Here is a 14199-nt window from a genome sequence, read left to right on the forward strand (position 1 = left end):
AGTGGCATTAGGGACAACATATAATGAGATCCAGAGGGAAGAAGCTTGGAGCAAGAAGCAGGGAGGTGAGCAACAGAGCTGCCCTCGTGCCTCAAGCTTCTAACACCAGTGCAGTACACACACTGGGTGGCCTTCTCTCTCTCTCTCCAGGCTTAGAGAAAGCAACTAGAAGACGCCCACAGGCCGACATCTTCAAGGACCCAAGGAAAAAATTCAATTGAGTCTTATTCTAGGCCGAGATGGATGCAGAAGCCCCAGCTAGAGAACGAAAGGTGAGCTGAGATTTCGTCCCTGAGTTTGGGCTCTTGCTCAGTGTGAGCTGTCACACCAGCTCTGATCTCCTTCTCAGTGCTTCCAGAAGCCAGGTAAGGATCACTCTTTCAGCGTGGACAGAAAAGGAGGTTATTACATCAAGGTCATTAATCAAGGTCATTGCATCAGCTTCAGGAAGAGCAGATCCTCTTGGGCCTGATTCGATGCTCCCCCTTGCTTTGCTGTTCCTTTTATTTTAGTCTTCTGCCCAGGGGTTGGAGGAGGCACAGCAGAAAAATGGGACTCCGGGGGAGCAGGCCAGGGGTGGAGAAGTTGGACCAGCTCATGCCAAAGATGCGGTAGCTGTGATTTCTAGCAGCACAGGCCCATGGTCTTAGCTACTGAATTGGGCCTTCTTGTCTCCTGGGGAAAGGATTCCTGAAGGTCACTGCTGGGGAGGTGACTTGGAGACACTCCACTGAGTGATAACTTTTCATCTCCCCTCAATCAAGCTCGATAATTTTTATCTTACTCTGGGCTTCCTCATTGCTCTGTAAAGGTCGATTTTGCTCCTGAAGCCAAGAGATTGCTGCACCATTGGGCATCAGAGAAAAGGGTGGCACTAGCAGAAGACTTTGGCCTTAAAATGTGCCATGTTAGGACTTAGCCCTTCAGAAAGCACAGCCCAAGGGGAATTTGGATGCCAACTGCCAGAGGTAGCCAGATTTGGTGAATATTAATCTAACTGTGGGGGCAGACGCACATTGGCTAAAAGGGAGGGCAGGAGCCTGGCACTATATGGAAAAATGCCATGACAGTGCCCAAGGGAAGGGGCACAGTCAAGAGGGTCATGCAAAAGGAAGGGCTAGGAGATATGATAGTATGGGAACAAAAGGTTTCAATGGACATGAGTGGGCAAAGCTAAGCCAGATGGCAATTGTCACAGAGCCAGCCTAGACTTGCCTCACCCCTTCCCTCCCTCCCCTCCCTCCTTCCACACCCTCCCCTCCCCTCTCCTCTCCCTGATTCCCTTCTCCCCTCCTCCCTTCCTCTATTCTCTTCGAGTTCCAGTTCTGGAACTTAAAACTCAGGGTCTGGGGACTGTCCTTGAGCTTTCTCTTCTCAAGGTTAGCACTCTACCACTTGAGCCACAGCACCACCTCCAGCTTTTTCTGTGTATGTGGTACCAAGGAATCGAATCCAGGGCTTTGTGCATGCTAGGCAAGAACTCTACCACTGGGTCACACGCCCAGCCCCAAACAAATTGTTTTTTGTTTTTGTTTTTGTTTTGTTTTGTTTTGGTTGGTCGTGGGGCTTGAAATCTGTCCCTGATCTCTTCAGCTCAAAGCTGGCACTCTACACTTTGAGCCACCGCGCCACTTCTCTTTGAGTTTTTTGAGACAGCATCCTTCTAAGGTCTCCATCCTGTCCTTGAACATTCAATTGTCCTGCCTCAGCTTTTCCAGCGTTAGGATTAGAGGCATGAACTACCACACTTGGCAAGAAAATTTCATTTTGAAAAGGGAACTTCTTTTGTTCAGGTTAAGAAATATAAATGGCATGTATTTTCTTTTCCTTCATCCTGTCTCCCCTCTTCTCTTCTTTTCTCCCTCCCTCCCTTTATTTTCATTGTGCTGGGGATTGAACTCAGAGCCTCCACCTTGATAGGTGGGTGCTCTAACTCTTGAGCCACACCCGAATCCCACATTCTTTACGCCTTTAGTCTCCTCTCCCCTTCTTTCACATTCTACCTTCCCTTCCTCTCCCTGTCCTTCTTCCTCCACTTATTTTCTCCTGATTGGATTTCCTTGTGCACAACCTGCGTTCCAAGCTGGCATTGGCTTGGTCTGACCTAGTCTAGTTGGAGATCAAGGAGTTTCCGCCCTGGGATATGCCACTGACTTCCCTTAACGTGTATGAAGTATAGATTCTGAGTGGAAGGGAAAAACAATGGCCCATTATAGGCCCAAGAACTGTAAGCATAGACAGAATCAACAAGTAGATTCTTTTTTAGATAGGTCTCACTATGTAGTCCAGCCTAGCCTCAAATGTGTGATCCTCCTACCTCAGCCTTTTATGCACTAGGCGTATAGGTATGCACTACTGCACCTAGACAGAGGTGCAGAACCATCCATGAATATCCTGTAGGAAATTCAAAAGAAAGGCAGTGCAAGTCACTGAAGCCAAAGATCATTGAGGGGGAGGGAGCCTTACAGAGTTCATTAAAGGAGGAGTGAGGCCCTGTTTATATATAGTTCCTGCACCTCAGGCGACATCCTGTTTCAGGGCCTAATGGTAGCAAAAGACCAAGACATGAAACCCTACCCTCAAGTTGCTCTTCAGACCAGTAGGGAAAGAGCCACATGGACCACAGGGAGCAGAAAAGCTTTCTAGGTGCAGGAACAGAACAGAAGCAACTGAGACTTGGTCTAAAGTTTAATTTTTCATGTCATCTTCCTGGTGAAGGTGTGCTAATTGTGAGGGACCAAGTCCCCTGTGCAACCAAGAAGGGGTGAGGAGAGAAGGGAAGGGAAGGCTGACCCCAGGCTTACCACCCACCACTGCTCTGATCACCTACTGTACAGCAATAGCCCCTCTGCTTCCCTGGACATGAGGCCGATCCTGGAGACTGTCCTCCAAACTCTGTAATTCCAACGACGTGTGGACTTCCAATATGTGCTCTCTCCATTCTGTGATTCTCTTTCCCAAATCAGGGCTGTACCTACAGGCCAGTGGGTCCTGGGGCTGGATTGCTACAGAGGATGTTTTGTTGTCTCCTGAACACAGAAGCTTCAAGATAAGGGACATTTCACCATAGTGACAGTCACTCAGGCCAAACGCATGTGTAGAAATGTGAGGACAGAGTTATGCTTTCCCAAGGAGGGCTGCTTTCAGTACGCTCTTGGGCATAGCCAACTTCCTGGCTCCCACTCAGGGCAAACAGATTCCCCAAATGAGAAGGCCCAGGCTCACCACCAGCTCCTCACTTTCTTCCCCTTTGGCCTTACTCCATATATATAGTACTTTGGGGTTCTTTTTTTTTTTTTTTCAGGTCACCAATCAGAGCACGGGGTGGAGAGTGCCCCTGGTCCTCACACTGTGCCTGCTACAAGGTGAGTCCCAAACAGCCAGGATGACTCTTTTAGGTTTCACACATTCCTCTAAGGCACTTCTGGGAAACCCAGCACAGTCTGGGTAACTCTATGGCTGTCAAGCCAGGGACCCTGAGATCCAAGATCCTGCCATGTGTTCAGGGAGTAGTCAGATAAGACACTGTGGGAATGAGGGAGAGGAGAGCTCGTGGACAGGGCCTAGGCCTGACTTCATGACATCTAACACATCCAGGGTTTTGATGCTCCTCTTGTCTCCGCTTTCTTTAACCAAGATGGAAAATCAGCTACTTTTTCAGGATAAGACTTCAGAGTATGTAACATACAAAGCCTCACTTTCTTCTCACTCTTCTTCATACCAGAACTAGAGACAATAAAGATGATGATGACTAGACTTAAAGAGTTCTGTCTACAATGACACTAATGGGATCAAAAATTATATTCATTCATAAAGTATGTGCCAGAGATTAGGGACGAGTGTGTGTGTGTGTGTGTGTGTGTGTGTGTGTGTGTGTGTGTGTGTGTGATGAGACTTGAACTCAGGGCTGTCTCTAAGATCCTATAGCTCAAGCCTAGCACTCTACCACTTTGAGCCATAGCTCCATTTCTAGCTTATTCTGTGATTAATTGGAGATAAGAGTCTCACCAACTTTTCTTCTCCAACTGGCTTTGAACCATGATCATAAGATCTCAGCCTCCTGAGTAGTTAGGATTATAGGTACCTGGATCAAAAAACACACAACTGAATTTTTAAAAATGGAAGATAGGCACCTGGATCAAAAAAAATTTAATGAACGATGGGATTTCTGTACTGAATATCCTTGCAAACCGTGGTGGTGAGGTTTGGCACATATAGCATTCTAAAGGTAAAGGGAAGCCGCTGAGGAATACAACATGTGCCTAGGGGGTCTATTCTCTAGAATCTAGTACCCAGTAGATACTTAAGAAACAACTATTAAATGAAGGAAAATGCTTTATGATTGTGTTTAAAAATTAACTATGTCTGGTGTACTGACAAGTCATTTTTTTTGTTTTTGTTTTTGGTCATGGGGCTTGAACTTTGGGCCTGGGCCCTGTCCTTGAGCTCTTCAGCTCAAGGCTAGCATTCTACCACTTGAGCCACAGCACCACTTCCAGTTTTCTGGTGGTTAATTGGAGATGAGAGTCTTATAGACTTTTCTTGCCCGAGTTGGCTCTGCGTCATGATCCTCAAATCTCAGTCTCTTTAGTAGCTAGGACTGCAGGTGTGAGCCACCGGCTCCTGGTAACAAATCAGTTTTAATGAATCAAAGGTAGAGCTAATATTTGAGTAATGTGACACAATCATATCACCTGTTTGTTTTAATTTCCTACTGCTCCCTTTTCTTTATTTTTTTTAAAAAGCAAATGTAAGCTTTCCTGTCTCTGTTCAGGCAGACCCATAATTCTTTGCTGACATCCAGATTGTCTTCCTAAAGCAGTTGCTCAGACTCTTGAGTGTTCTAAATTTGATTATGTCAGTTATCTGGTTCAAATTTTGGCCAGCTTTTTAACTTTGATTCCAAGACACACCTTATATTCCCTGTACATTGGAAGTGGGTATGGCATTACCTTCCCTCTCCTTGTAGGAGAATCAGAAAAATAGAGGGAGGGGAGACCAGAGAATATGCTACTCTGAAAGTAAGGGATGTGGGGAGGGGGCGTTAGACTTGGCTCCTTACCTCCTCCTCTTGTGGATGCTTTTGTGGACACTTGTGGCTCAACTCCTCTCTCCATCCAGGCTCATCCTCAGCACCTTCACATAAAGAGCTCCATCTCAGATGGTGGCGGGCTGGCTCTCTCTCCTCCAGGATTCACCCCCATGATGTGGGCACATTTCCATCTTCCTCACACTTCTGCGTGCCAGACAAGCATTCCTTTGCAGGTACAACCCTTTCTTCTCTTTCTTTTGCCATAAGCCTGCTTTTACCAACAGAATCCATAGCCTGCTTCCAACTTCAGGCATCATCTCACACCCCCATTCCCCCATCCTGCTCTGATGGAAGCCATACCAACAGATAACTGCTGGGTAATGGTGGATGTCAGAGCCGGGGCAGAAAACTGGTAATAGTGCATGGGTTCTAACATGCTATGCCATTATTTAAGTCTCACTGGTGACTAATACAGAATTTTATAACACTTCATTCATTACATCAAAAAAGGAGCAATGGATTATTAACTTAAAACATGAGGTTTTTTGTTTTAAAAAAAACTTAGAGGAGGGGCCAGGAGTTTGGCCTAGTGGTAGAGTGCTTGCCTAGCATGCACCAAGGCCCAGGTTCAATTCCTCAGTACCACATACATAGAAAAAAGCCAGAGTGGTGCTGAGGCTCAAGTGGTAGAGCTCTAGCCTTGAGAAAGTCCAAGGACAGTGCTCAGGCCCTGAGCTCAAGCCCAGGACTGGCAAAAAAAACACAAAACTTAAAGGACCCCTAGCCTGCAATCCTGACTACAGAAAGCACAAAGCAGAACTAGAGACCCTAACCTGCCCCCCTTCTCCATGGCAGGCCACCAAGCTTAGCTTGGACAAAGGGAAGAGCTTCAATTGAGTAAGAAAAGGTCATTGTCACTCTTTGTCAGATTGCTCTGGACATAATTTTAGACTAGGCCAGACTTTCTAATTTCTAAGAGAAACAATGAAAGCTACGATCCAGGCAGTTATGTCCGAAATGGCATCAAGGTGCAGAGAAGTTGGCAGAGAAAGAAAGAGGAGGCACCGTGTAGAGAGTCATTCTGTACTGTGACAATGTACTGCAGTTCCCTCTGGCTTGTCTTGGGGCTGTTTCTATGGTGATATTCATAATCCTACTCTGCTGTCCAGGTCTGTATTCATCTAAGCTGGCTTTCTGTTTCTATAGAAAGTGAACTATTTTATGGCTACTGGTCTGGAAATGTACCTGCCCTTCCCTCACCCCAAGCCTAGCATGATTCTTATGTTTGGGGAACTCTCCTTCTTTTGTTTTTTTAAAAAAGGACAAGCACACTGGGTTGTTCACACTGTCGAGTGTCTTTCTTTTCCATCCCATGCAAACCCCAAGCCTGGCTCAGATGCTTGCTCCTCCCTTTTACCTGCACTCAGACAGCATCTGTTCAACCATCTGCATGGTGGAGAAAACCCAGGCTCTGGATGGACTTGCATGAGAACACTAAAGGTCCAGTGAGTGTCAGATCAATAGTGGTACGATTCTTATTGAGTCTTTCAGATGGGACCTAAGTACAGCTTTCTTCTACTTCTTGGGGATGACTTCTGCTTCCCCAGTGGCTGAACTCTGCCATGTTAACCTTGGTTCTGCTCCACTTCCTTGGTGGCATTTTCTGACCCGACTCCACATTCTAGCAGTCACCTCCTCTCCTTGGGCAATGTTCTCTGTCTGCAGCTGCAGATGTGTTGAAGGGTGCAAGGCGGGTATCTGGAGAAGTTGGGGGAGCTGTTGTCATCCAGTGCCATTACACCCCCTCATCAGTCAACAGGCACCAGAGGAAGTACTGGTGCCATCTGTGTCCCCCAGCGTGGATCTGCCAAACCATCGTGTCCACCAACCACTATACACACCACAAGTACCTCGGCCGTGTAGCTCTGGCAGATTTCCCATTCGGAGGCTGGTTCGAAGTGCGGCTCTCCCGGCTAGCCCTGGATGACATGGGGCACTATCGCTGTGGTATTGGAAATGGGAACAACTTGCTGTTCCTCAGCGTTCATCTGATTGTCTCTGCAGGTAGGAGCCGAGGGCTGATGGGTCAAACTTGTGAAGTCAGAGCTAGGACAGGAAAGGTGAGAGAGGGCTGAGACCAGGAAGGCTTTAAAAAGGCTGGACCCAGGACAAAGTGGGCTTCAGGAAAAGGGTAGACATGATAAGCCCCTTCCAAGTAAATGCACACATGCTGTTGCACCCAGGCCTTCCTGCCACCAAACCTTGTAAAATCTGTATTCAATATAAATTCCAAGGAAGTAGTGGCTAAGGCGATGTGGCTTCTTAGGGTCCCCACAGTTCCTGGTTCATACATTCAAAGAAAGGGGGGATCGGCTAGGTGTGTGGTGGCTCAGGCCTGTAATCTTAGCTACTCAGGAGGCTGATATCTAAGGATTGCAGTTCGAAGCCAGCAGCAAAGTCCTTGAGACTTGTATCTCCAATAAACTACTCAGAAAAAGCTGGTGCTGTGGCTCAAGTGGTAGAGTGCTAGTCTTGAGCCCTGAGTCCAAGCCCCAGGATTAGCAGAAACAAAATACAAATAACAACAACCAACCCCACCCCCCCCAAAAAAAAACTAGCAAGGAGACAACAGTGCAGAGTAACTATGATAGGACAATTGGACAGGCTGGACAGGAGAATTAGACCTGGGCCCTCCTATGACAGACCCTTGCTGAGTTCCTCTGCAGACAAAGGACAACTTTCAAGCCCAGGCTCAGTGTAGAAAATTCCAGAAGGTTGATCCAGAGTCAGGTACCTTACCGTGCAAAGGGATGTCTTTCAGTGTGAAAGCCACTCTCCAGAAGAGATGGCATGCTAGAAAACAGCCTGCTAGCTATTGTTTTGAAATAAGATCTTGCTATATAGTGACAGCAGACTTGAAACTTTCTATGTAGCCCAGGCTGGCCTGGAGTTGATGAACATCCTGCCTCAGCTGGGATTACGAGGGAAGGTTATCAGGCCATATATAGAGAGATAGAGATAGAGATAGAGATATATCCATATATATGGGCAGTATTGGGGTTTGAACTCAGGGCCTCTAACTTGCTAGTCAGGCCCTCTGCCACACAGCCACAATCCCCCAGCCCTCTCTCATTTTACTTATTTTTTTCAGGTAGGGTCTCATGTTTTCATCCAGGAATGGCCTAAGATCTACCTACCTGTGCCTTCTGGGTGGCTTGGTTCCCAGAAATGTGTAACCATACCTAGCTTATTAATTGAGGTCATGCTAACATTTGCTTAGCTTGGCCCAAATTGCAATCTTTCCAATTTCTGTCTCCCACGTTGCTGGGATTATAGGTCTAAGTCACTGCCTTGGCTCTGGCTTCCTTTTCTGAAAAGCAGTACCTGATGTGCTATGTGCCTCTGGGGAGAGGGGTATCATGGGATCCTAGGCAGGTGGGTAGAAGATATGTGTGACACAGAAAAGGAGGTTAGGAATATACAGTGTCAACATTGCAAGGGACTAGAGAACACATCTAGGTTCCCACAATTTTATTTTACTGGACATATCAACCAAAGATTGCACCTCTTAGTGAGGTTGTATTATATTCCGCAAATATGCTAAAGCCTTCCTCTGTGGCCTCCCTTGACTATTCATGCAGGTCCTTCTGACGAGGTCCCCACAACCCCTCCAGCTCCTGGTAAGCTCATCACAGCATCCTCTGAGACAGCGTCTCCAGGAGCCAAACCTTGGACCCCAGGAGCCATGCAGACTGGAGAAGAAGAAGAGGGATCTGAATGGGATAGAGCTGTTCCAAGTGCTGAAATCAGCAAAATCACAGCTTCAACCAAGGGAAGACAAAGCCCAGGGACAGACAGGGAAGTAGCTACAGAAAGGGACAGCCAGGCAGAAGGCTCCATCGAGACAAGGGTCCCCACTGTGGAGAGTCCAGCTTTAAATCTCAGAAGCCTGTCCAGCACACCAGAAGATGCATGGACTTGGAACACTGGAAGCTCAGTAACACATGAAATTAGGACCATCCAGGGTGAGCCCCAGATGACAACTACACAGGCCCACTGGCTAGGGGAGGTAAAAGACAGAGTAAGGATGGCTCTGGGAATAGCCACAAAGACCACAGGACCCATTAGGCCATCAGCCTTGGTGTCCCAACAAACAGCCTGGGAAATCCTTAGAGAAAGACGAGTGGTTTCTCAGCAACAAGCTCTGGGTTCCACAGAGGAATCAACCCCAACTCCAGGCACATGGACCTTGGACACCCCCCACTTAGAGGTGGCATCTGTGAAAGGAAGCACTGACCAGGACCCAGAAAGCACTGCTGGAGGCAGTGACCTCCAAGGAGAGAGTAGCTCCCAAACAACACTGAGCCAGGCCCTAGCAACAGATCCCCCCAGGTCCACTGGTAAGGGGGCTTCCATGAAGAGGTGAGCCTGAGGCTTTTCTCTTGAGTGGGGACCCTGCATCTGCCCTGACCTATGCTATGCGCCTCTCCTGCTCACATCTCTCCCTTTGTACCTACAAGACAGTAAAGGCCAGGGGACATAAACATCAGCTACTGCCCAAGGTCCTTGCTGTGAGAATGCTACTTGATTGCTTTCATGTGGCTTGTAAGAAATCGTGTGCGTGTGTGTGCGTGTGTGTGCTTAATTTAGGGTTTCATACTTTTGCTTGGCTTTTTCATTCCTAGATGGTGTTCTGCCACACGTGCTCTGCCACTTCTGGCTTTTCTTGTAGTTCATTAGCGACAAATTTTTGACTGCCTAGGCTGGCTTCTAATATCAGCCTTCAGATATTAGCCTCTTGAGTAGCTAGGAGTACAAGTGTGAATCACCAGTGCCTGGCATAAGCAAAATCTGAATGCTAGAACAACAGAATTTTTAGGCTGGAACCTTTGGGACTTTTTGTTTTCTTTCTTTTCTGGGCTTTTTTTTTTCACTACTAGAGTTTAAATGTATGGCCTCTGCTTGCTAAGCACGTGCTCTACCACTTGAGTCACAACTGAGCACTTTTGCTTTTTAGTAATTTTTCAGATAAGGAGCTCATGTTTTTGCCCAGGGTCAGCCTCAGACTACAGTCCTCCTTCTTAGACCTCCCATACTGCTGGAATGTTAGGTGTGTCATAGGTGGATTATTTTTTGAGGAGGGATCTCATTAACTTTCTTCCCCTGAGGATAGCCTGATCTACAGTTCTCTAATTCCTAAGCAGATGGGATTACAGGCTTAAGCCACTATGGACAGTCTAAGGCTTATTTAACCACAAAGAACAGAAGATCCAGAGAGGCAAAGGAAAGACAGTAGTTTGAGTCCCAAAGTGACTTGTGCTCTTTCTTGCCATGATACATACTGTGACCCACACGTGGGCGCACAGGGTAGGGAAAAGGGTTTGAAACTTCATAATCTGAGAATAGCAACGCTGCTGCTAACCAACATGAAGACAAGGGCAGCTGAATTCCCTGAACCTGTTCACCCGTGAGACGTTAGGTGTGCACCGAAAGGTCTTTAATTCTCTCTCCTGCTCTAACCCTCTCCTCTGGTGTTCTTCCTTCCCTGCCCTGCCCCTTCCTCTCCAGTGCTTTTCCAGAAGAAGAGAGCAGCTCTTGGATCCTGACTCTGGGTTCAACCACACTAGCCCTGTTTCTGCTTGTGGCTCTGGTCCTGTTACAAAGGAAGATCTGGAGGAGGACCTGTGAGTTGGGTCTAAGTATCCCCAAAGTTTAGGAGGAAGGTGGCTTATTCCCACCTGACTCAGTCAGGCCTAGATCAGGTAAGATGTAGTGTCTAGACTGCAAGAGCAAAGTTCCAGTCTGCACCACAGTGACATTTAAGGCGTTTGTACTAAGAGACTCACTGTTTCTGGAATGGGCTTGCCATTCACTGTGTGTGACTTGTCACTTCTCCTTTGCAGTTTTCAATATCCCTTCTTTGTTCTGCATATCTTGTACTTCAGTTATATTATGTCTAGGAGTGTTTCTTCTCTGATTTTTCCTGATTGGTGTTCTACAGAACCTATCTTTACCTGGATGACCAGTACGGGGGCTGAACTCAGGGCCTGAGCACTGTCCTTGGGCTTTCCTGAGCCACAGCACCACTTCTAGCTTTTTCTGTGAAGAGAAAGCCTCCTCCCGTCGGGGAGTCGAACTGGGTCTTTGTGTATGCTAGGCAAGCACTCTACCGCTAGGCCAAACTCCCAGTCCTGACCCTATTTTAAGGTTGGGAAAATTTTCTGCTAGAGTTTCATCTATCTTTAATTTTTATCTCTTCATCTTCTTCTATGCCTATCTTCTACAGATTTAGCCTTTCTTTTTTTAAAAAAATATTGCTATTATAGAGTTGATATACAGAAAAAAAGGGTTACAATTACATGAATCAGGTAATGAGTAATGAGTACAATTCTTTTTGAACCATGTTTCCTCTTTTTCTTTTCTTAGTGTTTTTGTTTGTTAGTTTTTCAGGGCTTTTGACTGATCTTATTCCTTTACCACATATTTAATCCCTGACAAGCTATTCTTACCTTGTCTTATTCTTTTTTTTTTTTTTTTGCCAGTCCTGGGCTTGGGCTCAGGGCCTGAGCACTGTCCTTGGACTTTCTCAAGGCTACAGCTCTACCACTTGAGCCTCAGCACCACTTCTGGCTTTTTTCTATGTATGTGGTACTGAGGAATCGAACCCGGGTCTTGGTGCATGCTAGGCAAGCATTCTACCACTAGGCCAAACTCCCGGCCCACCTTGTCCTATTCTTTTAACCAGACTAGAGATTTTCATTTAAGATATTGAATTATTCATTTCCAAGATTTCAATTTGGCTTTCTGACATTTTATATCTATTGAATTCCTCTTTCATATTCTGCGTTGTCGTCTTTATTTCATTCAGCTGTCTGATTTCTCTTTGATCTAAGTTACTTGTTTATTTGTATCCTCTTTTAATTCATTTGGTTGTTTAGACATCTCCTCTTTAATTGCATTGATCACTCTTATCACTGCTTTATTTGAATTTGTTTGGAATTCCTTCCTCACCACTATCACTTAAACCTTTTATTTTAAAAATTGTTGGCATTGGAGGGACATACACTGCTTTGTTTGCTCATGAAATTTGTGATTTTTTTCCACTAACATTTGTGAATCTAGGATCTAGGTTTTAGGTGGAGTTTTCAGTATCCTGTGTCCTTTTAACTGATGATTTCTCAGAAGTTTCTTACGGCTGGGTAATGTCTAGGTTGTGGTATATTTTCCTGTTACTAGATTATGGTGTGTATCAGTAGTTAGACATTCAGTTTTAGTATTCAAGGAACTGAGTGGTTCAAGAAAACAGTCAGAGTGAGACAACAAAGTTGTAGAACCGTTGCAGTGGGCAAAGCCACAACATTGTGTGTGTGTGTCCCTTTCTAACCAAGATCAGTCACCACTACTGCTCCAGTATCTTGAGATGACTATAGAAGCCTCCTGGCTGTCTCTAAGGGCACCTCTGTCATTAGAGAGCCACGGCCACAAGCCCTATGGATGGCTAGGGCCGATACCACCTTGTGCCTCTGTTGTGTGCCCACATAGGATGCCCCAAGTCTCATCCCCGCCCATCATTTCTGTCATGTCTGACTGACAGAGGCTGCTGCCTCTGGTGTCTAAGCTGCCTTTGCAGCTCCTTATGATTTACACCTCTATAAGACCAAATTCACTCTCCTCAATCATTTCTTGTGACTAATGGATGCCAAAACTCTATGGAAAGTCATACTATGCCTCCTTGAGTGATCAATATTCTATATTCTCAGGCCCCCTAGAGTAAATCAGACTTTAAGATTGCATCTTATTAATACCCTTTGAGAAAAAAGAAATAATAGAATGTTTTGGTTCACAGTGCTAGCTTTGCACTCCAGAACATTTATACTGGGATTAAGGCTTACCCAAAATAAGCAGCTAACACGGTCATTCTGTCGCCAGGGCCATCTATAATGTCACCTTGTAAAGAAGCATTCAGCTCCCTTTCCCATCCTCAGGGAGTCAATAGTGGGCTTGGAACTCTTTGCTGTTCCTTCCTGGTTCCTAGTTCTCTTCCTCTCCTTAGAGTCTAGAATAGTCTATGTTCTCACAGTCTTCTCATTCATAGAGTGGTGGATACTTCAAATCCAACATCTTGTCCTGCCTCCACTTTTGACTTTGTTTCTTAATTAGTAAATAGGACATCACCTCTGTACTTAGGGCTAGTGGTTTCCAGAGCTCGAAGAGCAGCTCTTTGGAGGATGGTGGGACCTATCTTAGCTGTAGGTATGGATACAGCTCTACCGCTCTATCCACAGAGCACACAGGTGCTGAGAACAGTCCAGGGGCCACATTCTGCACATGCCCCCTCGTGTATGGCCCCAGGGATAATCATACAGAATGTGCCATATTTAAATTGTTCATAAAGTGAGTGCCTCATGCTGCAGATGTGGTGAAGAAAGGGAAATCTTTTCTGGGAATAAATGAGGGAGTCTGAGCTTGTTAGAAATGGGGTGGAAGGTCTGCCTAAAAACTATTATTCTAATGTCTTAGGTGCTAACCATAAGTTACTAGACAGCTCTCAGGAATTTGTGATGGGTATATGGGGTTTTGCAAGAACAAATTCAGCAATATCTACCTAGAATCCTCACACCCTCTCCTGTGTCTCTGTAGCTCAGGAAGCAAACAGGGCACCAAGAATCGCTTTGATTCAAATGACACGTCTCCTGGAAGTGAACACTCCAACCAAAACAACTCCTCCATGTGCAAGAGAAAGAACTACATGGTGACATTTCTCCTATACAAGCCAGCCTGACCATCCAAGAAATGGACCCTGGACCCTGAGAAATGGAAGCAGCTCAATTACTATGGAGCAAGGATTAGGACTAAACAACTACATGATCCTAGCCCTTTGCATCTTCCTTCTTCCACCTCCACGAAGACAAGATAACAGAGCTTAGAGCCCATAGAGGGAAGCAGAGGCTGGATCCTTGGGCCCTAAAAGTTTGAGCATTCTCCATAGCCACTGGTGACAGTATGACTCAAAGAAGCTTTCAAGAAAGGACGAAGGAAACACTATCCCAAGCTACCTGGAATAAGTGTGACTTTTCCATTTCTGGAAGCTTCCAACAGTGTAGAAAATAACTGTATCTCAGCCATCCATGTTAACTCTTTGGATGCTCACTTTTCTGATGTCTGTT

General features: G+C 45.9%; 1 protein-coding gene across 1 annotated transcript; it reads left to right on the plus strand.

Moving 5' to 3' along the window:
- Positions 1–239: 239 nt before the first annotated feature.
- On the plus strand, positions 240–13820 carry Fcamr (Fc alpha and mu receptor). The gene is made up of 6 exons (XM_090339927.1): positions 240–272; positions 3305–3365; positions 6758–7096; positions 8674–9454; positions 10601–10716; positions 13673–13820. The coding sequence occupies exons 1-6, from the start codon at positions 240–242 to the stop codon at positions 13786–13788; spliced, it is 1446 nt and encodes a 481-aa protein (XP_090196053.1). The 3' UTR covers positions 13789–13820.
- The last annotated feature ends 379 nt before the right edge of the window (positions 13821–14199 follow it).

The sequence above is a fragment of the Megascapheus bottae genome, chromosome 10 (genome assembly GCF_031878675.1).
Source record: "Megascapheus bottae isolate mThoBot1 chromosome 10, mThoBot2.hap1, whole genome shotgun sequence".
NCBI classification, from domain to species: Eukaryota; Metazoa; Chordata; class Mammalia; order Rodentia; family Geomyidae; genus Megascapheus; species Megascapheus bottae.